At 38.3% G+C, this 26,563-nt stretch overlaps 1 protein-coding gene across 4 annotated transcripts; it reads left to right on the top strand.

Moving 5' to 3' along the window:
* Positions 1-41: 41 nt before the first annotated feature.
* Positions 42-26,002, top strand: MGEA5 (meningioma expressed antigen 5 (hyaluronidase)). Of its 4 annotated transcripts, XM_012661710.1 has the most exons (16): positions 42-685; positions 3,938-3,989; positions 4,426-4,523; positions 6,675-6,805; positions 8,384-8,555; positions 9,692-9,790; positions 10,258-10,542; positions 12,320-12,478; positions 13,288-13,901; positions 14,280-14,454; positions 17,862-17,947; positions 18,931-19,035; positions 20,286-20,371; positions 20,621-20,813; positions 22,653-22,812; positions 23,840-26,002. In XM_012661710.1, exons 1-16 carry the CDS (start codon positions 487-489, stop codon positions 23,974-23,976), a joined length of 2,751 nt encoding a protein of 916 aa, XP_012517164.1. In that variant the 5' UTR covers positions 42-486; the 3' UTR covers positions 23,977-26,002. The 4 variants fall into 4 exon arrangements, 3 of the variants coding, with proteins under 3 accessions (XP_012517164.1, XP_012517165.1, XP_012517166.1); XM_012661711.1 differs by lacking the exon at positions 12,320-12,478; XR_001138196.1 differs by lacking the exon at positions 17,862-17,947 and having other exon boundaries at positions 88-685; positions 23,840-24,294.
* The last annotated feature ends 561 nt before the right edge of the window (positions 26,003-26,563 follow it).

Genomic DNA, 26,563 nt, shown 5'->3' with positions numbered 1-26,563 from the left:
AAGAAGGCGGGGGAGCCGGGCGGAGGGGACCGGTCTGAGCCGGTCTGCAGCGCAGGCGCAGTGCGGATAAACAGGAAGCGGGCGGTAGAGGCAGCGGCAGAGAGGAGACAGGAGCTTGGAGGGGAAACTGCGGAATAGCTAAGATTATCGGGAGGGCAACAGAGACTAACTGAGAACGAGAACAGGAGTCTCGGCCATCTGCTCGCAAGGAACGAGCGGTCACAGCCTCGCTTTCCGCTTGGGCTTCTGCCTCCCCAGCTTAGGCTGAGGCAGCGCCTGACAAAGGGCTCGCGCCGGTGCCGCCGCCCTTCTCATCCGGGCATTCAGGTCCTTGCGGAGAGGGAGGGGGAAGGGCAGAGAGGGAGGGGAAGGAGCAAGGGGGGCGCGCGCTTGGAGCCGAGGCCGTTTCCAGGGCTGCGGGCCTGCGGCCCAACGGACGGAGGCCGAAGAGGACCCGCAGAGGTGGCGGCGGCCGGGGGCAGGAGAATGGTGCAGAAGGAGAGCCAAGCGGCGCTGGAGGAGCGGGAGAGCGAGCTCAGCTCCAGCCCTGCCTCTTCCGCGGGGGCATCGTTGGAGCCACCGGCAGCTCCGGCCCCTGGAGAAGACAACCCAACCGGGGCCGGGGGAGCGGCAGTGGCCGGGGCGGCAGGAGGTGCTCGGAGGTTCCTATGTGGCGTGGTGGAAGGTGAGCGCTCTGGCGCGGGCTGGACTGGAGCGGCCTCCTTCCCGTCCCGCCGCAGTACTAACACATTCTCTCCTGGGGGTGAGGGTGGCGGTGCTTTCAGGGGGCTCTAAAAGGCTGTTAACCCTTTGGTCTGAAATTTGGCCCTGCTAAAACGAGGGGAGAGACGAGACGGTGGGCGAGTTTCTCCTCACGTCCTTAAATTGCGTCGAATTCTCTGGCTGCTAACTGGCCTGACCGCACCCGTCTTGGGCTTGGAGCCAGGCTGACTCCTGAGGAGGCGGTGGTAAGGAGTCTAGTGTTATATTAGACTGTGAGTTATACTTCTTTGTACCTTGGGATCTTATTTCCTAGGGATGCCTGCGTTCGAATGAAAAAAAAATGTGTATATGGCTTCTGTTCCCACCCTTTGGGGAAAAATCTGCCCACACAGACGTTGCTGCTTGTACTCTTGGAGTGAAGAGAAGCACACACAGCCTACACAGCATTACAAGTGCCTTTCTGCTTAGAATTTTTTTTTTTTTTTTTTTTGCTGGCCAGCCTCCCTGCTCCCCCTTAAAGATTCATTTGCAGCCTAGAAAATTACCCTCTTTCCCAACTACTGTACTTTGCCCTTGAGGGATGAAGCTTTGACTTTAGTCACAGATTCTCAAAGTATCAGAGATATGGAATTTGAATTTAGTGACTGCAGATGAGGTTTTAAAATGCCTTTCTCGCCGTCTCCTTTCCCATTTACAGTTGATGGAATGATGGACTTTTTTGGTAGCGAGGGAAAATTACCGAAAGATTGTATCACACTTTCTGGATAGGAATGTTACATATTCCACCCTGCATTTTATTGAAGCACGAATCAGTTACATTATTGCTCTTTTCCTCAAGTACAGCATATATTTGAACTGTCTGGAAGTATTTAGGCTGACCCAGGGTTTCCTAGATGTCTTATTAGTTCTTGCCTTCTGTCCTTAATGGTGTGGATAGGAGTATAAAATTAGTCTTTGTAAAAAACAAAAAAGGTATGGAAAAAGTAAAGAAGGGTTGCCCTCTTGGTTGAGAGCATTAGCTTTTCCGTTGTCACCATATAGAGAGTATTCTTTTTAAAAGATAGGTGATGGTCATGGTATTTTGGATAATGTTTAATTGTAGGGGAGAACAGACTATTGCAATTGCAGTAAATTATGAAGAATTCAGCCAAGTTAACTGTCCTGCAGAATTTGGGGGAAGACAGCATGGAAAACTATTTACTGTATGAAATGTTTATGAAAACATGATTGCTTTGTGTGACTTATATGTTAGTGTATCCATTGGGCTTGTTTGAGTGCAGGGATATTTTAGAAAAAGAATCTGTATTTTGTTACCAAAGATCACTGGGTGCAGGGTTGAGGAATGCTGGGGGATATAGAAATTTCAGAGATAGACTGCAGTGAGTCTAAGGAAAGTTGCTAGTCCATTACAACTTTAGTAATTAAAGGAGAAAGGTTATTGTGGTTTAAATTGATTTGTTTTGAATAGTAGTAAAAAACTCTTCGTATGTTAAGAATAAAGTTGTCCTCAATTCTCATTTCTGTGGTCCCTCCTCCCTCCCATTACCATGTATATACTTTTTTGGTGGCTGAACAGCCGAGCCAGCACTGATTTTTTTTTGGAGCTAATTGGTTGGCACCAGTCCTAAAATGAATGAGTACAGGGATACTGTAGTTACTGCCAGGATTTCTTTTTTTGTTTTCTTTCCCTCACAAACCTTTATTGGTTTTAATTCGTGCGTTAATGGCATTGCTTCCTTTTTGTGGTGCCAGTCAACCAAAACCGTGAACCTGAGTCTCAAAGAGCCAAGGTAGGGTCTCTAAAGATTAAAATGCTTAAGTTAGACGTCTGAAAAATCTTTCTTTTTTATACTGGAACAACTCTAAAGGGATGTTTAATGCCTACTCCTGTAAGTGAAAAATGATAATGCTAAAGTGCTGTTGGAAAGCTAAAGACTTGTGTAAATTTTACCAAATTAAGAATTTTTTATATTCCTGTGAGAGGGTAACATTGGATTGTCAACGTTGAAAGTGTTGCAGTTACATACACTGGTATGCAATGAATTTTTCTTTGGTCTGTCATTGTCCTTTTGTGGTGCAGGGGAATAGTTTTGCCTCAAGGTTGGAACTGAAATTTCCGATCTAGATTAATCTCTTACATAGGCTGTGTGTGTTTGTGTAGAGCATTTTGTGTTCAGAATGCTTTTATTAACCATCTTCATGGTACTCCTGAGAGGTTGTCCTTACCTTTTGGACATGATTAGACTAAGACAGGTGGAAAGTAAAGGTTAGGCAAGATGTAAGGCGTTTGTGGTTCAAGCTGTGATTAGCACATTAGGGAGCTCCGAATACCAGTTTGTGCTTATTTGACAATTTAGGTCATCAGTCTGCAAGTTTGTTTTCTGCAGTGTGCATAACTAGTGCTTTGCCCCCTTGTGGGGCACTTTGGGGCAAGTCAGTCACATTCTTGAATTTTAATTTGTTCAAAGCTTTGCTCTGTAATTAAGATTGCTTGAGAGTTTGCTGTTTGGGCCATTTTATCTACCCTCACCCCTCTAAAAGCAGTTTTACCCTCTCCTAGGTAGTAATTATTAGCAGTTTGGCTTCCTTTGCTTCCCTTCCCCATTGTAAGATTGAGATACTCTCACTCTGTTGCCTGGCCTCTAGAGTGCAGTGGCATTATCATGGCTCGCTGCAACCTCAAACTCCTGGGCTCAAATGATCCTCTTGCCTTAGACTCACAGTGGCTAGGACTACAGGCCTGGGCCACTATGCACAGGTGCTAATTTTTTTTTTATTTTTTTATTTTTTTGTAGAGATGAGGTCTTGCTGTGTTGCTCAGGCTGGTCTCCAGCTTCTGGCCTCAAGCAATACTCCCACCTTGGCCTCCCAAAGTGGTGGGCTTACAGGCGTGAGCCACCGTGCCCAGCCTTATTTAATCTTTATTGATAGTGAAAAAAGATGATAGGTTTAACTGTTTTTAAACAACTGTCACATAAATAACAAATAATCATGGTAGAAAAATAAGAAAATTTACCTAAGCAAAACGGGAATGAAATTCATCACCCAGAAATAAAGAAACCTTAATGTTTTACTAAGTATCCTTCAGATTTTGGTGTATTGTACACATTTTTTACAAAATGGGATTGTATTGTGTGTTTTGTAACCTGCTTTTCTCAATAAAGCTTACCACATTTTAAAACTGAAAATAATTTCATTCTTACTTTGAATCCAGGATTTTATGGAAGACCTTGGGTTATGGAACAGAGAAAAGAACTCTTTAGAAGGTAAATTTTTGTTATACAAAGGAGAGAGGAGAATCTTGAACCCTTAACATTTCCTTTTGTTTGGAGAAATACTAACAAACTGAATAGCCTGGGTACAGTTTGTTGATTTCTCAATTGCAGAAGTTACTTTACCTTCGTCCTTTACTACTTCTTCACCTAAGCCAGTGGTTTTCAAACTTTTCCTGGGGAAGCTGAATAGGTTTTGGGCTTTGCCTGCCTCACCCAGAGCTGTCATGTTTTTACTTAAGATTGTTAATTTGTTGATATATGTTATAATATTTAATTTTTAAAAATTACAAAAAGGTTAAAAAGTACTATCCCAAAATATTACTAGCTTTGTATGAGATGGAAATGCTCTCAGAAGAGGGGAAAAAATGGAGATCTACAGCCTGTAAATGTTGTCTGTTTTACATGTTTAATTTTCTTTTCCCTTAAGGCTCCAGAAATGGGAATTAAATACATACCTGTATGCCCCAAAAGATGACTACAAACATAGGATGTTTTGGCGAGAGATGTATTCAGTGGAGGAAGCTGGTAATCTTTTTCTCTTTAATCCAAAAATTCAGAGTATGTGAAGAAAACAGCTGTATTTTAAATGTAGTGGTACAAGAATTTTATTAAGTATTTCATTTTTACTTTGTAGGTATTTTCCTTTCCTTCTGTCTGGTAACTGTGCAGTCTGTGTGAGTTAGCAGAGATTGAGAGAGTAGCACTAACAAGATCATGACCATAAGTGTGATTCATGGGTGTGCCAGTCTCACTTAACCTGTTCTGTGGTCATAGATTCTACTGCTTATTTATGCCAGTGGTCTAAACAATAGGCCACTGGACATAGAAGAGGTGCTGAAGCGGGGCTAGACCTAGGGCAAGGCAAGTGAGGCAGTGAGGCACCTACCTACCTTGAGTGCAAATTTTAAGGGTCTCCAAAAAAAACAATAATCAAGATAAATAATATTTTATGCAAGTTTTTTAAAAAAACTAAAATTAATGCAAAAAATTCATGTTGGACAAAGTAACAAAATTTTAAGTAAAGACAGGATCAGTATTACTGATTGCCCCTTTTGCATCAGGCTTTAGTATGGCGTGGCCTTGTTCACTGTTACTGATCCTTAGCTTTATTTAAAATGAAGACCTTAACCTCGTCGGGTGAAATAGAAAGCCATAACAGACTATCCTTGCAACACATATTCTTAGGTTGAGTCAGTTACATAAAATTGATAAATAAGTTAGTAGTATATCACAGAACCTTCTTGTAAATTAGACAAGTAATGTTTTTCTTTGGGGACTTGAGTAAATTAGGAAACATTTTTATGCTTAGAATTAAAGAGTATATACATGTAGCTAACAAGATACTTGGTTACTAGCCCAGCCAAGGTACTGAAGGCAGAAAGTTTTCTTGAGTTATGAAGAAGCAATTAAAACTTTTCCCATCTCCATATAATGTTGTTTACTACTCTATATAATTTAAGTGTGCCTTCAACTTAATTATTTTCTGATGGTGCTGGTGATGAAATTTAATGTGATTAATAAAATAGAGTCAAATGACTATCTTGAAATACCACTGAAAGTTATTCAAAGATAATGTCCTGTGGTATGTGTTATTTAAATTTACTTAGGAAAATTGTCATATTTTAAAAGCTTAAAATCTGTAATGAATGTTTTTCCTGTAGATGGAAAAGATGAGGCATTAGGATTGTTAAGATCATCACTTAACCCTGATTCTTTTATTTTTTTTTTATTTTATTTTTTTAAAATAATATATATATATTTTTTGAGACAGAGTCTCACTGTGTTGCCCGGGCTAGAGTGCCGTGGCGTCAGCCTAGCTCACAGCAACCTCAAACTCCTGGGCTCGAGCGATCCTTCTGCCTCAGCCTCCCAAGTAGCTGGGACTACAGGCATGCGCCACCATGCCCAGCTAATTTTTTTTTTCTATATAGTTTTAGTTGTCCGATTAATTTCTTTCTGTTTTTAGTAGAGATGGGGTCTCGTTCTTGCTCAGGCTGGTCTCGAACTCCTGAGCTCAAACAATCCGCCCGCCTCGGCCTCCCAGAGTGCTGGGATTACAGGCGTGAGCCACCGTGCCCGGCCAACCCTGATTCTTAAGAAGACATTTTCTCTCTTTCAAAGTATAAAGTAGTTATGTGTGGATTTATTTAGTTAAGAATTTCAGTTGTTCAAAAAAAAAAGCAGCAGCAGCATTTATACCTTTCAAATGCTAGAGGAAATAGAAATGGCTTCAGTTCAGTAAGAGAATTGACACAGTTGAGTGTTTTTGAGAGATGTCAGAGAAAGGAGGAGAATGCTTTATTATTTTTAATTTTTTTCTTTTTTCTTTTTTCCTAACTGCTAGATTATATGGGAAGGAGAATTCTTTATTGATTTTAGTTTGTTTTCCTGGAAGGTTAAGAAACTATTTGGAAGTGAAAAAGAAGGGCCTCTTATTTTCTGTTGGTTCAAATAAATCAAAGGTGTGAAAACTATTGTTCTTTTACTGTGACATTAAATCACTTCAGGCTTGTTTCATTTTGTATGGCCTATTGTTACATTGGACATGACAATTTTCTAAAATTTAAGGAACTTTTCCTTTCCTGTAAGTTGGAAGAAATGACCTCTTCAGTTGAAAAGTGAAGGTTCTTTTAGTTTTCTGTGCTGCTTTCTAAAAACGTGGACTCTGTTCTTTAGAGCAACTTATGACTCTCATCTCTGCTGCACGGGAATATGAGATAGAGTTCATCTATGCTATCTCACCTGGATTGGATATCACCTTTTCTAACCCCAAGGAGGTGTCTACATTGAAACGCAAGCTGGACCAGGTAATTTCTTACTTTCTTATCATTTTTCCTGACTCAATACTTGAAACTAAAAGTTTTCTGAGTTGCTTTCTTTTTCTCTTTTTTTTTTTTGCTTTTTGAAATGGGGTCTCACTATATATTGCACAGGCTGGTCTCAAACTTCTGGGCTCAAGTGATCCTCCCAAGTAGCTGGGTTTACAGGCACATGCCATCACACCCGGCTCTGAGTTGCTTTTATGATGTTAAAAGGAAATTAAATTTATACTTCTTTGTATCTGTAGGAATTTTTTACCTTTAATGCTTCTGATAGAGGAATATATTTTCCAAAGTAAGTCGAAAGAACTTTACTGGAGGTGCCATTGCTTCTCAAATTTCAGTTTGCATAAGAACTGCCTAAAAGAATGCTTAGAAGTGGTCCTTAAAAGAATGTTGACTGCTAGGCTTCATTCCCATATTCCTATGCTGACATGGGGTAGGGATCAGGAATCCAGGCGATTCTGAAAATAGGTGATCCAGAACCACATATTGAGAAACTATATATATCAATTGGGTGCTTGACTGAATTTGTGACTGAGGTTATAGAAACAGGGTTTTACTTGTTAGACTTCAGTTCTATCAGGTATATGGACAAGAGATGTACTTCAGTCTGGAAATGGCTGGTTTCCTAAGATAAGAAGAAAAACAGACTAGGTAGACATGTAAGCTATTGGTGAACTTGATTTGAGTCTAAAGTCTACTTAAAAACTGCACATTTTTTTGTAAAGTGTAAGGCTCCAGTTTTCCCATCGTTTTTTAAGTTTGTTGATATTTCTATATACATATTTTGTTTCTTTACGCAAAAAAATTTTTTACGTAAAAAATTTAAGGTAGTTAAAATTTTTATGAATGAGGTTATTTCCCTGTTTGATCAAATTCTATTGTGTTCTTTTTGATTAATGCCTAGTTAGGTTTATCTGCAAAGGGATTAATAGGATCAATGTGCCTTTGTGGACTAGAACAAAACCTGGGTTTTTCATATTTTGGGTTTACTTATTCTTTTGTGTTTCTGTATTTTTTTTTTTTACTCTATTGCGTCTTCTACCGTCAGCAGCCAAGGAGGTAGAGGCAAGGCCATGTTGCAGAAGTTTTGCTGGAGGTTTGTTATACAGGTTGAGTAGCCTTAATCCAGAATTTGAAATCTGAAATGCTGCAAAATATGAAACTTTTTGAATGCCAATGTGACGCTCAGAGGAAATGCTTATTGGAGCATTTTGGATTTTGGATTATCAGATTAGGGATGCTGAATATGCAGATATTCCAGAATCTGAAAAAAATGCAAAATCTGAAACATTTCTGGTACCAACTGTTGTGGATACAGGATATTCAACCTGTATTGCATTCAAACCCAGATGAAAAATGGTCCCAAAACTGTGTTTAGTTGTGTAACTTAGAATTTCTTTCATTGAAAGTGTAAAAATAATAGGTCTGGCTTTGAACATTGTGCTAAGGAAAATATTTGACTTTAAGTGTAACTGTTAACTATATACATTAATATTTGGAATCCTTTATTTTTTACTCTAAGGTAAGCTGGTAAGCATCTTGATATTTTTCTTTTTCTAGGTTTCTCAGTTTGGATGCAGGTCATTTGCTTTACTTTTTGATGATATTGACCATAATATGTGTGCAGCAGACAAAGAGGTATTCAGTTCTTTTGCTCATGCCCAGGTCTCCATCACAAATGAAATTTATCAGTACCTAGGAGAGCCAGAAACTTTCCTCTTCTGTCCCACAGGTATTGTATATAATATGGTTTTATTTTTGACTAGTCTTCTTGAAGTATATCACTTAACTCCAAAGGATCATGTATGAGTCCTATTGGGACACCCCACTCCCATCCCCACCCCTACCCTGGTGTATAAAAGTAGGACTCCTTTTTCTAGAAGACATTTCTCAAGATCTTAAAGTGGAAACATTTTAGGAATTAATAAGTGACAACTGACTAGGCAAAAGATTTTATGTATTTTTTAGTACTGGAAGTATATGAACATTATGTTGTGAGGATTAAAGGAGGAATAGTGAAATGAAAACTGGAAAAAAACAATTTACATTCCTTTTAACTTAGTCACATCTCATTTCCTCCTACTTTTCCCCTTTTTCTGCCCATGCATATCTATCCTTGTTTTCATTCCTCCGACTCCCATCTGGGCTTTTATTTTCAGTAGTCAGCGTAAGAAGCTTAATAATTTTTCCCCCTTTCCTTTTTCTTTTTCCCTCTCTGGTTCTTTCCATTGAAAATGTTGTATTCTTTTTTAGTTGCTTCTCAAAATTCAACTTATAAGAAATTCCCCCCAGACTTGATTTCTTATTCAGGAAGAGACAAATAAGTTAATTCTAAGAAATTTTAGACTGAATTATTTAACTGTGCATATGCCTATATTAAGAGTACTGGGAGCCAAGAACCTTATTATAGTGGTCTGATACTACACGAGTATTCAAGTAATGTTTAATAAGATTATACTGGGAATTAATTCACCACAAGTTACAATATAAGTTTCAGTCGAGTACTAATAGTCATTGACATGATCTTGAATCAGTTCTATTATATTATAATTCATTGTGTTTGGCCTCTGATTATAACTGAGAGATATAGGCAGTTCACAATTACGTAGAAAATGCTAAAATTCTAATTGTTTCTTTAGTAAACTTCTAATAACTGTAGAATCATAAAGATTGATGTGTACTGCTGTTGCCAGAAAGAGTATCAGATTTTGTGGATTGATCGTTAAATGAACTACCCACTTGAGTTTACTTCCTTTTAGGAGGCCTTTTATCATTTGGATGATAGAATTGGTAGATATTTTTTCCCCATTCAAATACTCATGACCATTTCACTCCTGACTCTTACTTAATTTTTCCCTCTGTGTTTAGAATATTGTGGCACTTTCTGTTATCCAAATGTGTCTCAGTCTCCTTATTTAAGGACTGTGGGTGAAAAGCTTCTACCTGGAATTGAGGTGCTTTGGACAGGTAAGTCTTAAGATTTATATAGGTGAAACTTGAATTACTAACTAGGACTTAGAGAAATTGGTTGTTCTTGTTAATTGAATACGTCATAAAACTGAGTCTTAACCAGAAAACTTGTTATAAAATATACTTTCTTTTACACAGTATGCACTCTTCCTTTACTATAAAAAATATCTTTGAATATTTTGTAGTTACTGAATAAATAGTAAAGAAGTATAGTGAACTGGCCTAAAGAGTATTGATTCCAGCTCTAGGAGATTGTTCTGTTTTATAAAATAAAGAAATAAAACTGAGTAAAAAGACATGTGTTTAAAAAGAAAAATTGTTAGAAATTGTACATATAAGGAAAACATGGTAAAAAGTTGTATATGTGCAGTATATTTTAAAGAACCATGTGTGAGTTTTTAAAACATTTTTTAATTTTCGATTATGGGTATGAGGTTTTAACACACTGTGGTCATTATTTCTAGGTCCCAAAGTTGTTTCTAAAGAAATTCCAGTAGAGTCCATTGAAGAGGTTTCTAAGATTATTAAGAGAGCTCCAGTAATCTGGGATAACATTCATGCTAATGATTATGATCAGAAGAGACTATTTCTGGGCCCGTACAAAGGAAGATCCACAGAACTCATCCCACGATTAAAAGGAGTCCTAACTAATCCAAATTGTGAATTTGAAGCCAACTATGTTGCTATCCACACCCTTGCCACCTGGTACAAATCAAACATGAATGGAGTTAGAAAAGATGTAGTGATGAGTAAGTAGCCTATACTTCATCCTTGACTTTGGGAGGAGAGCTAGGGTTAACTAGAGCCAGTGGCAAGTGTATATTCCTTTGTCATAACGGTTTAAGTGGTTTTATTAAGGTATATTGTTCAGTTCTGTTAATGAGGTATGTATATGATAGAAGAAAGGCTGAGTGGCCTTGGACAAGTCACTTAACCTCATGGCCTCAGTTCTTTGTTTTTAAAATGTAATTCAGTCTTTGAAATATGAGTAACAGATGAAATAGACATTTAGTGTTCCCATTATCTCTGTTCTCTGTTTTCAGACAGTTTTATTAATTGGAATATTTTAGATGACTAGATATTTTTAGCTCAGTTACTTCGTATATGATTTATGTTCTTTTTTTTTGGCAGTCAGCTTTCTCAGGTTGAAACTTCATGTGTGATTTAGATTCAGCTTACATTTATGGAAAATATTCTTTAGACATTGGCTTACTAATTTTTATTCATGAAAAATTTCTAATTAATAGAGTTCTAAGAGAATGCTTGCTAATTATTGATTTGTTTACATTTAAATAACCTGTTATGCAGCATGTACATCTTCATGGGTACTGAGGATGTGAAGAATTAAGTAGTTCCTACTTTTGAAAGCCAGTCTACCACTGGATAAGGCTTATAAGCAATCATATTGTATTAGTGACAAGTGTTGTAACAGTTATCTATAAAGTGCTGTGTGAAGTGAACACAGAGGAGAGAGATTATTTCTACTAAGCAAGAGTGGTGTTAAGAGATGATTTCACAGATATTTAAGCTGGGCCAAAGTATGAGTATAGTTTGCTGGGCATTAAAGGTTCATGGGCTGGAGATGAAAACACTGGACGCTGAAATTTTGAAGTTATCTGGATTTTGGCCCATTTAGAGCTACTGAAATGTTACATTATGACGCTTGGTGTGTAGTTATATAGTCCTGGTCTATTTCTCAGTTCTGTACCCCTGTTTCCAATTGTTTGTTGAGTTAATGTCTCCCTTTATGGCTCATTGTTACCCCCTCTCCCCAGTAAAAGACAAAAATCAGGAATATAATTTCAATCCCCTCTGTACACATGGCATTTAGCTTCTCTGTCTTTTAAGGCAGAGCATGGAACTCATTAAAGAGTAGCAGACACTAGCCAGACAGGATCATGTGCGGAGAGCTAAGAACAGAAGGTTTTTGAATACCAAGCTGAAGTTCAGACTTAATTTTCTCCCATCCAAGTACTAACCAGGCCAGACCCTGCTTAGCTTCCGAGATAACACAAGATCGGGTGAGTTCAGTGTGGTATGGCCGTAGGCAATTTTCTCTACCACTATTCTGGTTCAGAGCTTCATTGACCCATGTGTGCTCATATGTGAGCGATCTGTTGATTTTCTTTTCTTGTAATGAAGTTAGAAGCCCCTGAAGGCTAGGGAATGTTTTCTTTATGTGAAGCATGGTGCATTTAACCTTCCATTCCTGATAATTGGAACCCTGGACATTTACGATTGGCTTTTCCAATGATTCTAAAATTAGTTATTTTTTACTTCTTTCTTTTTTTTTCTTCTGGTTATTTCTTATTTCCATTGGGATTTTATATTAACATTGTACTTAGGTGACTATTCTAGATGAAAAGGTTAAGTGAAGGGTCTTGCTTGTGTTTGCATTTTTGTTTATTCTCGTTCTAGTTCTTTGTTTCTGGTTGTACAGTAACAGCTAGTTGCATTTATTCATATGACTTGTCAGGAGCCTTTTGTAATCAAACAATTTTTGTGCTTTCTTTTTTTTTTTTGCAGCCGACAGTGAAGACAGTACTGTATCGATCCAGATAAAGTTAGAAAATGAAGGCAGTGATGAAGATATTGAGACTGATGTACTCTATAGTCCACAGATGGCTCTAAAACTAGCTTTAACAGAATGGTTGCAGGAGTTTGGTGTACCTCATCAGTATAGCAGTGAGTTGGCTGTTTTTTGTAAGGGGGTTGGATCACATGGTTGAGTCACAAAGAACACTGCCATGTGCCTTACCTTAGGCCCTCTAAGCAAAGTGAAATTAAATGAAATCTAGGGATCTAGAGAATAAAGTTTTAAAAATCTTACTTTTTGGTCTTTAATAGATTTTTATCTTGATGGAAGTCTAATGTGTCTTTAAAATATCTTTTTTGAAATAATTATTTGTTTTCATTATTTTTTTTGTGACATGGGGTCTTGCTCTGTCCAGACAAGAGTGGAGTGGAGTGCAGTGGTATAATCATAGCTCACTGTAGCCTCGAACTCCTGGGCTCAAGCAATCCTCTCACCTCAGCCTTCTGAGCAGCTAGGACTATAAGTGTGTACCACTACACCCAGCTAATTTTTAATTTTTTCTAGAGACAGGGTCTCACTATGTTGCCCAGGCTGGTCTCGAACTCCTGGGCTCAAGAGATCCTCCCACCTCGGCCTCCCAAAGTGCTAAGATTGCAGGAGCGAGCCACATGCCAGGTGTTAAGTGTTTTTAAATATAAATCTTTAATAGAGAACGTAATAATAGATGTTGACATGTTTAGGGATGTTTGTTACCTGTTTCTCCCCTTCCCCTCTTCCTTACTCACCTCCCTGTTGTTTTAGAAAAATTTCATTTTTTTTCAGGGCATAAATTATTTAGAATCTCAAAATGAGGTTCTGGTTTACAGATGTGATAAATAGAAGCATTTCTCTGAGTCTACTTTGTTCTGTTGCTAATTCTGATTATCTCTATGACAATTTTATTTATTTATTTTTGTAGGTAGGCAAGTTGCGCACAGTGGAGCTAAAGCAAGTGTAGTTGATGGGACTCCCTTAGTTGCAGCACCCTCTTTAAATGCCACAACGGTAGTAACAACAGTTTACCAGGACCCCATTATGAGCCAGGGAGCTGCTTTGAGTGGTGAGACTACAGCTCTGACCAAGGAAGAAGAAAAGAAACAACCTGATGAAGAACCCATGGACATGGTAGTAGAAAAACAAGAAGAAACAGATCACAAGAATGACAATCAAATACTCAGTGAAATCGTGGAAGCTAAAATGGCAGAGGAATTGAAACCAATGGACACTGATAAAGAGAGCATAGCTGAATCAAAATCCCCAGAGATGTCTATGCAGGAAGATTGCATTAACGATATTGCCCCTATGCAGACTGATGAACAGACAAACAAGGAGCAGTTTGTGCCAGGTCCAAATGAAAAGCCGTTGTACACTGCAGAACCAGTGACTCTGGAGGATTTGCAGTTACTTGCTGATCTGTTCTACCTTCCTTATGAGCATGGACCCAAAGGAGCACAGATGTTACGGGAATTCCAGTGGCTTAGAGCAAATAGCAGTGTTGTCAGTGTCAATTGCAAAGGAAAAGACTCTGAAAAAGTGAGTACGCTTAATTTATCTGCCTCTGTAGTTTGGATGGTTCCCCATGCTGGTAATATGGAGAATGTTCTTTAATGAGTATACTGGTAACTGGCAGAAAATTGACCACATTTTAAAATATGTTCTTTAAAGTGGATGTGGACTCTGCTGACTCTGGTACCTTCAGTTCCATAGTTTGACCTTCTGGTTTGGAGTGATGGAAAGTCAATGTTGATTATTTTAGGAATATTTATCAATTTGGGAAGACACAAAATGATACTTCAGTGGTTAGAATAAATTGCAGCTATCTAATAACATAAACAGCTTAATTTTTAACTATGTCTTAGATTATTTTGTTAAGCTTGCAATTTTTTGAGTCTTTTTATTGATCCTCACTAGATTGAAGAATGGCGGTCACGAGCAGCCAAGTTTGAAGAGATGTGTGGACTAGTGATGGGAATGTTCACTCGGCTCTCCAATTGTGCCAACAGGACAATCCTTTATGACATGTACTCCTATGTTTGGGACATCAAGAGTATAATGTCTATGGTGAAGTCTTTTGTACAGTGGTTAGGTAGGTGCACCAGGAATAACCTCTTCTCATATATTGTCCCCTGAAAAAAAAATTATCCCACAGGGAGAAAAACCTTTAGAGAATTGGCAAATTTCCAAATCTTTTTCAGTTCTTTGCCTAGTTTTCTTTCAAAGGTAGGCATTGTTGAAGACTTGAAATGCAAGTCTCAGTAATTACATCAAGCACATTAATTTTTCTCCCTTGGGCTAATTCAGCATAAATATCTTAAAAATATGTTAGAAATTACTGACTTTAACTTGCTCTGACTGAATGCTTTCTGGATGGAACCCTGTATACCACTTTTATCCAATTTGGAGATGAGACACTATGAAATGTGACTCTGTAAGCTTTCTGCTGCTTGCTGGGTTTTGATAACATTAATGCTGTGTTTAACAGAACAGTTGCTGAAATGACCTAAGGGGCCTGGCAAGAGGAAGCCATCCTCCCAGCCCTGTGCGCATGCGAGCTCTAGTGGAAGGCTATTCTGGTGCTAGTTGGTATTATTTCACAAAGCTTTTTCTTTATCCTTCTACCAAGTAATTGGTTTTACCAGGGGGTGGAAATTACAGTCCCCTAAAAACTCTGTGTTTCATTAAATGGATGTATGTCTCCTTTGCAAATGATTTTTTTTTTTTTTTTTTTAATTCTCAAACTTGGTAAAAAGCACCAGCATGGCCAAGTTTATCCAGGGACCTCATTTCATTTCCAGGTTTTCAATCCAGCTATAAGGAATATGTAATGGACTTACATATAGCACACAGCAGGCAGCAAGGCTGACTGACATGTCATAGTTTTCATAGTTGTCACAAATACTGTGATATGGGTTTCATGGTCTTGGTTGTGAAATAGATGTCTGGTAGGGGAAATTGGCTGATCTTAAAGTTTAAGAGGTACAATTTTTTTCCTGCAGTGTAAATTACACTGAGTTATGGAATGGGACACTTTCTCTTTACAGTCTAAATTTTTACCCTATTTCATATTTATTTTACAAATACTACATTTTCTGTTTTATAAAAATACCCCTACCCCTAAAAAATGACAAATCCAGACATAATCTCTTAATGGGCCTGAATTGAGCTTAGATTAACAAGTAGTAGGGAGATTTCTAACTTTCCACCTGTATACTTTTGGGTTTTTAAATATTAAAAAAATAACAGTTTTCCTATGATGCAGCTAATTAGCTGTTAAAAGCAGAATCTGATTGTTAATTTTGAAAACAGAACTTTTCTTTGGGTTGCTATATATATATCTATATATGTAGCACAACAGGTAGAAGAGAGAATTTTGACCCTCCTGTTAAAAGTCTCCAAGATACCTCTTGTAGGTGGGAGACACCTGCCCTTTGACTCAGGAAAAACCTCTATTTTGGTTGTTGGATGACAGCATTTGTCTTCCAGGCTTCTGGCCAGGGAGTTATATTTAATCCTTATAGGGATTTAAGTCTTAAGTTTCCAAGACCCTTAGAAATTTTGAACCTGAAGTTTGGATTATTGAAGTTAAATATATCACTGAAAATATTTGATGTTCAACTTTTAATTCAAGAATTATTAAAAATTAAGTTCTTGATTATATACAGTATTGTTTCTTTCTCTTCTCAGACTTTATCTCTGTACTAAGCAATTATGTGGGTAGCTTTCCCAAATTGTACAGATAGCTGTTGTACAATCCTGAGGTCAGAGCATCTTAGAAATTTTAAATAATTATCTTGGCATCCATATAGCTTTACAAAAGCTCACGACAGGGAGAGTATTTTCTTGCTTCTATAGTAATTCAGGGGTGAGTGGTTAGAATCCTTCATTTTCCTCCTCTTTCCAGTCCAGCTGGCATTCAGTCCTTTAAAGAATGTGGCTATGCAGTACTTTTGATTACTAACGACTTCTATTATCTTCTTCCCCATTGTGTACAGATGGGAGAATCCTCAGCACAAGTGTCTACTGCTATTGGATGGACAGCGGCAGATGTTCACAGCGCGTCATGATTAATTAGTTTAAATTGAAAGGTTCTATCTGTGAGGTAGCTCAGGTAGATTTAAGGGCAGTAGGCATGAACTGAAGTCACGTTTGCGCAGCGACTGAGGCATTAACCATGTTTTCATTTACACAGCTCTTCGTACATGCAGCTTTTTATTGTAATAGTTGGAAGTGCTAGTTATGTTGTAGTCTCAAAGTGGGGGGTAGGGGAAATTGGCTGATCTTAAAGTTTAAGAGGTATAGTTTTTTTCCTGCAGTGTAAATTACACTGAGTTATGGAATGGGGCACTTTCTCTTTACAGTCTAAATTTTTACCCTATTTCATATTTATTTTACAAATACTACATTCTCTGTTTTATAAAAATACCCCTACCCCTATAAAATGACAAATCCAGACATAATCTCTTAATGGGCCTGAATTGTCAACAAAAAAATTGGTTTGCTTTGGGACTGTCTGACTAGCACACTGTATCTTGTACTGATGAGACTGTTAACTTGAACAGGAGGTAGAATGCTGTCTTCCAATGGAAAAGAACTATATTGCGCTGCTTCATCTTGTCAGAAGACTAGGCAACTGATTTTGGCCTCTAAACATTTGCCTTTAATTATCTCTTATTGTTAGCTGGCTTTATTGCCTATGAAGTTGGTTAAGTGGTGGCCCTAAGTAGTAACTCTGGACCTCAAAGCCTGCCATTCCGTGCATGTATTCAGTGCATTGGAAAGATTATGATGGCCGATCAGAGGAACCAGATACTGTCATACTTTTAAGAAAAGTATGGACAAATGAGGAGCATCACTTGGCTCTCCTTAGATCTCAGAGTCTGTCAGACTGGTAATATAACTAGCCCAGTCTGAATTTGAATTGTCTTTGTCCAAAAAGGAAAAAAAACTTACTGTGTTTCATTTTGTCAACTTAATAACAATTTCTTTTATTTATTCTGCTGACCATAGTTTTCTGACAAGATTAATCCCCCACCCCTTTTTTCCCTTTCCTGTATCCTTCCTCGAAATGTAAAATGTGACTTCAGACAGGTTGAATTCCTTCATGGGCTGTGATAATAAAATGTCTCATTATCTATCATTCATTTCAGTTTATAGTTACTGTAATTTCATGATAGAGCAAGCAGCTGGCTTGATTTGTATGGCTGTATCCAGGGGAATGTATAAACTTGACCCAGACAAACTTGGGACTTACTTTCCTTCCAATAATTAAAGAGTAGAACTAATAACTGATTATTCATTAACTAGAGGAAGGAACATTAATGTATGCTATTACAAATTTTTAGAAGTAATTATTATCACAGCCTTGCCCTAAAACCCCGGATTATTATTGTTAGAGAGCTATTTCCACAAAGTGTTTGTTGGTTTGTTGGACATTTGAGACCTCAGGAAATCCCCTTTCTCGTAACGTTCTCCGCTTGGATCTGATCTCAACAGGGTGTCGTAGTCATTCTTCAGCACAGTTCTTAATTGGAGACCAAGAACCCTGGGCCTTTAGAGGTGGTCTAGCAGGAGAGTTCCAGGTATCAATATGAATTCACAACTGAATTGACATTTTCTTTGTTTTATGAGAAACCTTATGTTGCGCATCAGATGGCTGGAAGGATTGGTCTGCCGAAGGCTTTCTAGTCCCAAATTCAATTTAGTTACATAGCTGGATTTTAAATCAGATTTTCCTCCTCTTTCACAGTAATTTCTGAAGGAGATGCTGCCAATCCCCCCCGCGCCTGCGAAGCGCAGCGGCTCTAGGTATACACTTCACATTGTTTCTTTGCAGGTCGCACAGCATTTTAATCTGCGCCCGCAATGCACAATGCGCGCATGCTTATCTGCCAGTGGAAACTCCATGAGCAAAAAAGATGAATGATTATGCAAGTGAATGGTGAAAGGATTTTGGATATTTATCCAATTAGTTTTATAAATATAATTTGTGCTTGAAAGAATAGTCCATTAATGAACATTTGAACAAAATAATGAAGTTTTTTTGCTGTTGGAATTTGTTCATGGACTTTCCAGGTGCTCTACTTTTCTCCCCCCAACAGGTGCTCTGCTGCGCACAGCAAACTGAAGCGCATTGCTTTGGGGATAAAGCGTCTCCTGGACAGATAACCCTCTTCAGACCAAACCTCTCCTCCTGACATTCTGTTCTGCCATCTTTTATTAGAGAGATGGTCTATATAAGATTGGTTTAAAAAAATACAGTATTTGTCATAATTCGAATAGGTTTGTTTTTTATTTCTATTTTTGTTTTTGTTTTTACTGTAAATTTAAATCCCCATTAATATGCTACTAAAGCTGTGTAACTCAGTTTGGGTAATTTCTATTCAGAAGCACTCCCCTCCCCCCAGCAAAGGTGTTTATATTAGTAAAGCATAGTACACCCCTCTTCTTTAGGTCTGCCTGCAGTAGCCAGTTAATGTTAAGTTGGTAATCTGCAGTGCACACCCATTTAAAGTAATGGATATCTTCCCAGCGCTAATCCATCTCCTTTTCTTTCTTCCCGCAGCGTTTACTGCCAATTGATGGGGCAAATGATCTCTTTTTTCAACCACCCCCACTGACTCCTACCTCCAAAGTTTATACTATCAGACCATATTTTCCTAAAGATGAGGTAATTATCTGTCTACCTACCAACTTGTATAGTCATGATACATACTCAGAACTTACCTTTGAACTCACTGGCTAAAAGAATCTGTTCTGAAAATAAGAACTTTAGACGAAGAAAATTAAAACAGTCAAGACAAGAGGGGGAAACATACAGAGAAATTTGAGGAAGAATCTAAGTAGTTTAGACTACTAATACCTTATGTTAAGTTCTTTATTTCCTGCCTTTAAAACATCAGATGAGGCAGGGTGCAGCAGCTCACGCCTGTAATCCTAGTACTTTGGGAGTCCAAGACCGGAGGATAGCTTGAGCCCAGGGGTTCCAGACTAACCTAAGCAACATAGTGAGACCCTATCTCTATAAGAAATAGAAAAACTTAGCCAGGAGTGGTGATATGGGCCTGTAGTTCCAGGTACTAGGGAGGCTGAGGCAGGAAGATCACTTGAATCCAGGAGTTTGAGGTTGCAGTAAGCTATGATGACACCACTGCACTCTAGTCCTGGTGACAGAGCGAGCCTCTGTCTCAAAAAAAAAAAAAAAAAGATGTATTCAGAATTGGAACTGGACACAGTGGCTCATACCTGTAATGCTAGCACTCTGGGAGGCCAAGGCGGGAGGATCCCTTGAGCTCAGGAGTTCGAGACCAGCCTGGAGCAAGACCAAGACCCGGTCTCTGCTAAATGTAGAAAAAAATTAGCTGGGCATGGTGGCAAGAGCCTGTAGCTGCACTTAACAGCTGAGGCAAGGGGATCTCTTGAGCCCAGGAGTTTAAGGTTGCAGTGAGCTTTGAAGTTAATGTGTCTAAATGATGATGATGTCCTTGACCTCCAATATGTTAGTATTTTCTGATTTTCAGTTGTGATGTACCTATAGGCTGTTGACAATCAGCTATAGAAAAAAGCAAGCCTGTTTAAAGACAGCAACAGGTTTAAAACATTTTGTAAGTATTCTTAACATACAGAAAGTTGAGAGATTCTTCAGCCTCAAAATTTGCTAGCCTTGGAATCCACAACTTACTAGCAAAAGCCATCTTATACAAAACAACTCTCAGTGTTTACTAAAACCTTGCTATTTTCTGCTGGTTTTACAAATCTGACTCAATGAATAAACCTTTATTTAACAAAGCAGAGGTGATATTTCTGATAGGCCTGACATTTTGTTACTCCCTCCCTAGAATGACTTACAAGTCATATTGTCGTTAGAGTCTGCTGCCATTTTTTGTGATGTGTTGTTACTCAACCAGATTATATTTTCAGGCCTCCGTGTACAAGATTTGCAGAGAAATGTATGACGATGGAGTGGGTTTACCTTTTCAAAGTCAGCCTGACCTTATTGGAGATAAGTATGTGATGACTATTTGGATTTGGGGGTAGAAATTTCATAGCCAGGTTTATCAGGTTGAGGGGAGGTGATGACAGGAAATAACTTAGTTTTAGTAAATCTGTATGTTAATATGTGTGCATTTCTAGTTTCTTCTTACACCAAATAGTTTCCATAAGTTGTCGAATCAAGTACATTGGGCCTTGTATCACTGAAATGTAAATTTTTTGTTAGTAACTTGTTAGCTTACTCTGGCTTTCCTTCTGAGCAGGTTAGTAGGAGGGCTCCTTTCCCTGAGCCTGGATTACTGCTTTGTCCTAGAAGATGAAGATGGCATATGTGGTTATGCCCTGGGCACTGTAGATGTGACACCTTTTATTAAAAAATGTAAAATTTCCTGGATTCCCTTCATGCAGGAAAAGTATACCAAGCCAAATGGTGACAAAGAACTCTCTGAGGCTGAGGTAATACACAGGTTAAGAATTATACTATGATAATGGTCTTACTTTGTTTTGTTTTTTAAATAAACTACTTATTAATATAGAAAAGTAAGCAGATACATCATACAATCTTAGTTCTTTCTAAATTAATATCTTACAGAAAATACTTCTTAGGGGTTGTTATTATTATTTTTGAGACAGAGTCTTGCTCTGTTGCCCAGGCCAGGGTGCAGTGGTGTCATCATAGTTCACTGCAGCCTCAAACTCCTGGGCTCAAGCGATCCTCTTGCCTCAGCCTCCTGAATAGCTGGGTCTACAGGCATGCACCACCGTGTCTGGCTAATTTTTCTATTTTTTGTAGAGACGGGGTCTCACTGTTGCTCATACTGGTCTCTTAACTCCTGAACTCAAGGGATCCTCCCACCTTGGCCTCCCAGAGTGCTAGGATTACAAGTGTGAGCCACCATGCCCAGCCACTTAGGCTTATTCTTATCATGACCATTTTTTTAACTGTTCCCTCAATATTAGGATAGTTTTTGATTTGGGAACACTTGTAATATTTCCTCAAGTGAAAACACAATATAGACAACTAAAGAACCTTTTATTTTTCCTCCTTGTTTTAAAGTACCAAACTTAAAAATATTCTGGCCTTTTTGTTGGTTACTCAGAGCAAGTTTAGGTCATTAAAATCTCTTATTTGTTTGTCAGGAGGCCAACTTGCTGTCTCAGTAATGCATTTTTTTTTTTTTGAGACAGAGTCTCACTCTTTTGCCCGGGCTAGAGTGAGTGCCGTGGCGTTAGCCTAGCTTACAGCAACCTCACACTCCTGGGCTCAAGCAATCCTTCTGCCTCAGCTTCCCGAGTAGCTGGGACTACAGGCATGCGCCACCATGCCTGGCTAATTTTTTCTATATATTTTTAGTTGTCCGATTAATTTCTTCCTATTTTTAGTAGAGACGGGGTCTCGCTCTTGCTCAGGCTGGTTTCGAACTCCTGAGCTCAAACAGTCCTCCTGACTCGGCCTCCCAGAGTGCTAGGATTATAGGCGTGAGCCACCGCGCCTGGCCTGCAAACTTTTTTTTAAAAAAATTGTAAAATATACAGAACAAAATTTACCTTGATTATTTTAAATGTGTAGTGTTAAAGTATATTATACATTTTTGTGTAAGCAATACATTAAAAATTTTTTTATTTTAAATTTTAGATTTACAGAACAGTTGTAAAGTTATTAAATAATACAGTTATACCTTACCCATTTTCTATATTTGTCAAGCTCAGGAAACCAACATTCATACATTATTAAATGGCAAACTTTATTCACCAGTTTTTCTTCTAGTGTCCTTTTTCTGTTTCAGGATCTAATACCACATTGCGTTTAAACTTTTTAAAAGTAAAAATATTGGTCAAGTGTGACTTATCCATGTAATCCTAGCACTTTGGGAGGCTGGGGTGGGAGGATCACTTGAGACCAGCCTAAGCAATGTAGCCTGAGACCTGTCTCTACAAAAAAGACAAAGAAATTCTCTGGACACGATAGCACATGGCTGTAGTCGCAGCTACTCTGGAGGCTGAGGCAGAAGATCGCTTGAGCCCAGGAGTTTGAGGCTGCAGTGAGCTATGATGATGCCACTGCACTATAGCTTGGGTAACAGAGTAAGACCCTGTCTCAAAAGAAAAAAAAAAGAAAAATGCTTCAGCTAGAATTACAACTTAATTAAATCTCAGTGTGATAATTATATAATGACTGACTAGAAGAATTATTAAATATTGCTTTCCTTTTCTTATTACTAAGTTCTGTAGTTGGCATATAGGTATATAATGGGTAGCTATTGAAAGTCAAAAGATTCTTTCTAATTTTTACAGAAAATAATGTTGAGTTTCCATGAAGAACAGGAAGTGTTGCCAGAAACTTTCCTTGCTAACTTCCCTTCTCTGATAAAGATGGATATTCACAAAAAAGTAACTGACCCAAGTGTGGCCAAAAGCATGATGGCTTGCCTCCTGTCTTCACTGAAGGCTAATGGTGAGTACAATTAGCCTTTCGTGGAGTTGGTAGTGTTTGGGCAAAGTAGGGACAGGACTGTATTTTAGGATAAAAAAGGAAAGAAGTGAATTGTGAATTTATACTTCTTTCCCTACCGTTTAAGGTTTGGTTTTGAATTATCAGTGGTATATGAATTTCATGTGTTTTAATCATTGAAAAAAATGCTGCTCTTTTACACTGCAAAAGCTTTCTGTGAGCCCTAATTAAATGAGAAGTAAATATATGAGGATGTATTTATTTTGCCAGAAGGCCCATAAATAATAGAGGAAAATTAAATGTGAACCTGAGGGAGAAACTTCACTTAGAAATGCAATTTTTGCTTAAGAATTTATCTAAATTCAACCTTCAAAAATACTTATATTATTGGTATGAAAACTTTTTTGTAAAGTAAATGTTTTATGCTTTAAGGGCCACATATGGTCTCTGTTGTATATTCTCCTTTTTTAAAACAATCTTTTTAAAAAAATGTAAAAGACCATTTTTAGCCCTTGGACCATATAATAATAGGTATTGTGCTCTTGTCAGAGGGTTGTTCATACATGAGAATGCACCTGGTTTATTGTTGCATCTTAATATTATTTGAGTCAGTGGTACCGTTTTTGCGGGATAATTTAAATAACTTTATCTGAAGAAAGGATAATTCTCAGTGTTGTACTTAGAACTGAATCACCTAGATAGATGAGGTATGTCTTAAGAAGACTATATAATATTCTGGTTGTATTGGCTTGTGACATGGGCTGGAATAGGCTCTGCCCTGTGGGCCTCAGCAGGTACTTTGTATGTTTTCAACAGAGGTATCCTTTGCATTGAGGTTTCTTATACCCTGTTCCCTGAAAAATTTTCTTTACTCACTGTTTAATATTAATATGAATTCTTTAAATTGTGACATAAATTTAGGAGCTGGTATAGATAAGCCCCTATTGTCTATGTTAAAGGTAATTATAATTCATATTTATAATTCTCCTACTTGACTTGTTTATGTTTTGAATATTTGTTTTATTTCTAGGCTCCCGGGGAGCTTTCTGTGAAGTGAGACCAGATGATAAAAGAATTCTGGAATTTTACAGCAAGTTAGGCTGTTTTGAAATTGCAAAAATGGAAGGATTTCCAAAGGATGTGGTTATACTTGGTCGGAGCCTGTGACATTTGTTGGTACTATGAACTGTCTAGAAAGTCTCTTAACTCCACCTTGTGGGTGGTGGTTGAGGTCTTGGTACAGTTTAGTCTCTGGAGTGGCAACAAATCAGCCAATTGGATTGGAAACAAAGAAGACTGTGTAAAACTCACCCATCACACTTTCAGACAATTCACTGGTTGGAAGAAGATAGTATTGCTGCAAATCTTGTGTGAAACAGAGATGTTGGCCTTCTTTTGGGGTCTTGTGTTAGGTGCCAAGACCTCTTATATGGGCTCATATAGGGAGGGGGTCTTCAATAAATGTAGTCAGCACTATTTTCTGCATCCAGTGTGGTTGCATTTCTAACCTAAGAGTAATCAGAATCACTTCTGTCATCCTTGGTTTATTGAATGAAAGGTCTCTCAGTCTTTGGGGACATGGCAGAGAGGAGAAAGATTTAGTGGGTTTCAGAGGCTTCAGGGAGGAGAGATTCCAAGTGGGATGATTGTGCCATTAAAGCTGAATAAATGATTTCAATTTGGGGCGGTTTTTCTGCTTTTTGTAAAGCCACGGTCAATTGTTTTCTGTAGTGACCATTGGTTCAGGCATGGTGTGCTTTGTAGGGACAAATGTGCAGTTGTTTGTGGCAAAAGCCTAAAATTGACAACTTGTAAATTTCTTTGTATATAAACTAGCTGTAACCTGACTATCATTTGTGTTTACTGTTTTTGTAATTTTTTTTTTCCTCATGAAAATGAAAGGGTTTTTGTTCCGGATGGCACTTTCAATGATGTAAATGAGTAGAAGATGGATTTTCTTTACTTTTTTTTTTTTTTTTTTTAAGTTTTATTATTTTTAAAGTGCTTCCCATCTAGGCCTAGGCCATGACCATTTTGGGTACGAGAGCCTAACTTAGAACTTAATCTGTTGCAAAGTGCAGTCTCTTCTGGAAATTAACCTCAATAGCAGGTCAGCATGTGAAATGTTGGTTTTGACATCTGTTAAGCAGGGTTCAGGGACTGATCGGTCCATTTGCCCTTAGTTCAGTTGTCCTTTAATCTCAAGACCTGTTACTACTGGTTTTATTAAATAAGAGTCTTTAATTCTTGCATGTTTGTAGCTAGTTTTTAAGAGAAACAATGAGCACATTTTAACCAATGATTTATGGTTACCCTTCCCCTTTCCTTTAACCACAGGTTCTGAAAGCTTCATGTATTTTAATTTAGATACGTTTTTAAGGGTTCTGAGCATGAGGCTGGCAGGTAATTTCTACAGGATTCATTTTTTTTCATCATGGCTGGCTGACTTCTCCATAGGTTCATAGCAATATTTTGTTATCTTGCTTCCTTGCAGTTTTTAACTTTGAGCTGTTTAACTTTGAGCTGTGTGAGGGGAGGGAGTAAATAGAAGGAAACTTGAAATACATTTTCCTTCACAGAACTTCACCAGTGTGATCTTTAAGAGAGTCTTAAAGCATCGTACCTAGTGACTTCCAACCAAGACCTATGAGTGTGCACTGAATGAGTGAGAAGGGAGGGAAGGAAGCCTCTTCATTCTTAGGGTAGAAACCTTTATCTGATAGAAGGATATCTGTGTTGGAAAGCTCGAACCAAGTTTGCATATTTGAGGGCTAAGGTGAAGAAAGGAAGATCCCTACTAGATATTAAGATAGCTGAATGTTACCCAGTTTCTTGTTGAATATATCTTTAACACTAGTGGATAATTCTAGCATTTCATCTGGAGGGTTTCAGGTCAACCTGATAATGGAATCAGGATTTTTAGCAAGTTTACTTTTGGTTTTATCTTGGCTTTTAATAATCACTTTGGCTGGTCGTCTGATCACAGGTGTCAACTGTGAAACAGATGCCCAGGTCTATACTTTCATCACTCCAAGATCATAAAGTGCTATGCTATTCCATGATAATGAATATTTATTAAGGTTGAAATGACATTTTATTGATTGTTTAGATCACAGCTCAGTTCCTGTAGAAAATGAACTGTAAAACTATCTGAAGACGATGCAAGAGGCAAAATAAAACTTGAAGTGAATGCCTGTGGTGTTGTACTGCGTGAACCTATTTCCTGTCTGCCCCCTACCTTTTTCCTTTCATGCCTCACAAGCAAGTTATGCCTCCTCTCCACAGCTGTTCTTAGAGACTGGATGTTGAAAGCAGCCCTCCCCCCTATTTCCATCACCAGATTTGCAAAGCAAAAGCTAAAAAAAGTGGACTATAATTCTTGGCCAAACGACTCCACTCTCTTGCCATAGTTTTAACCTGGGTGTCAAGTAGGGCCCCTAGTTTGTTTCTGCCATCTAACAGGGAACACAACAGTTTGCCTGATTCTTTAGTCAGAAGGTGAAAGATGGCAAAATAGCCTAAATTGTATGACAGGAAATACAAGGCAGAAGGATGTTCCTGGGCTGATTTGGAAGTTAAAAAAGCGTGGGTCCGCCAGGAGCAGCAGTTGAGTCCCACACTGAGCTAACTAGTACTCTACTAACCAGCAAGTGACAGCATCAAGCCAGCAGATAAAGCTCAGTGACGATAAGCCATCTGGGTAGAAAGTTGCAGGGTCATTACAGCAGGAAGCGTGTCTAGGAAAGGCTTAAGC

This window comes from Propithecus coquereli, unplaced genomic scaffold (assembly GCF_000956105.1).
Source record: "Propithecus coquereli isolate 6110/MARCELLA unplaced genomic scaffold, Pcoq_1.0 Scaffold73, whole genome shotgun sequence".
Taxonomy (NCBI): Eukaryota; Metazoa; Chordata; class Mammalia; order Primates; family Indriidae; genus Propithecus; species Propithecus coquereli.
Note: the sequence above shows the minus strand (reverse complement) of the source record. Positions and strands in the feature narration are given on the sequence as shown.

What these genes read in the sequence shown, in the direction of transcription:
- MGEA5 (XM_012661710.1), top strand. Translation starts at nt 487, where the DNA reads ATGGTGCAGAAGGAGAGCCAAGCGGCGCTGGAGGAGCGGGAGAGCGAG. An exon ending in AGAAAAGAACTCTTTAGAAG is followed by an intron (nt 3,990 to 4,425) that starts GTAAATTTTTGT and finishes TTTTCCCTTAAG; the next exon opens with GCTCCAGAAATGGGAATTAA. An exon ending in CATATTTTCCTAAAGATGAG is followed by an intron (nt 19,036 to 20,285) that starts GTAATTATCTGT and finishes TTATATTTTCAG; the next exon opens with GCCTCCGTGTACAAGATTTG.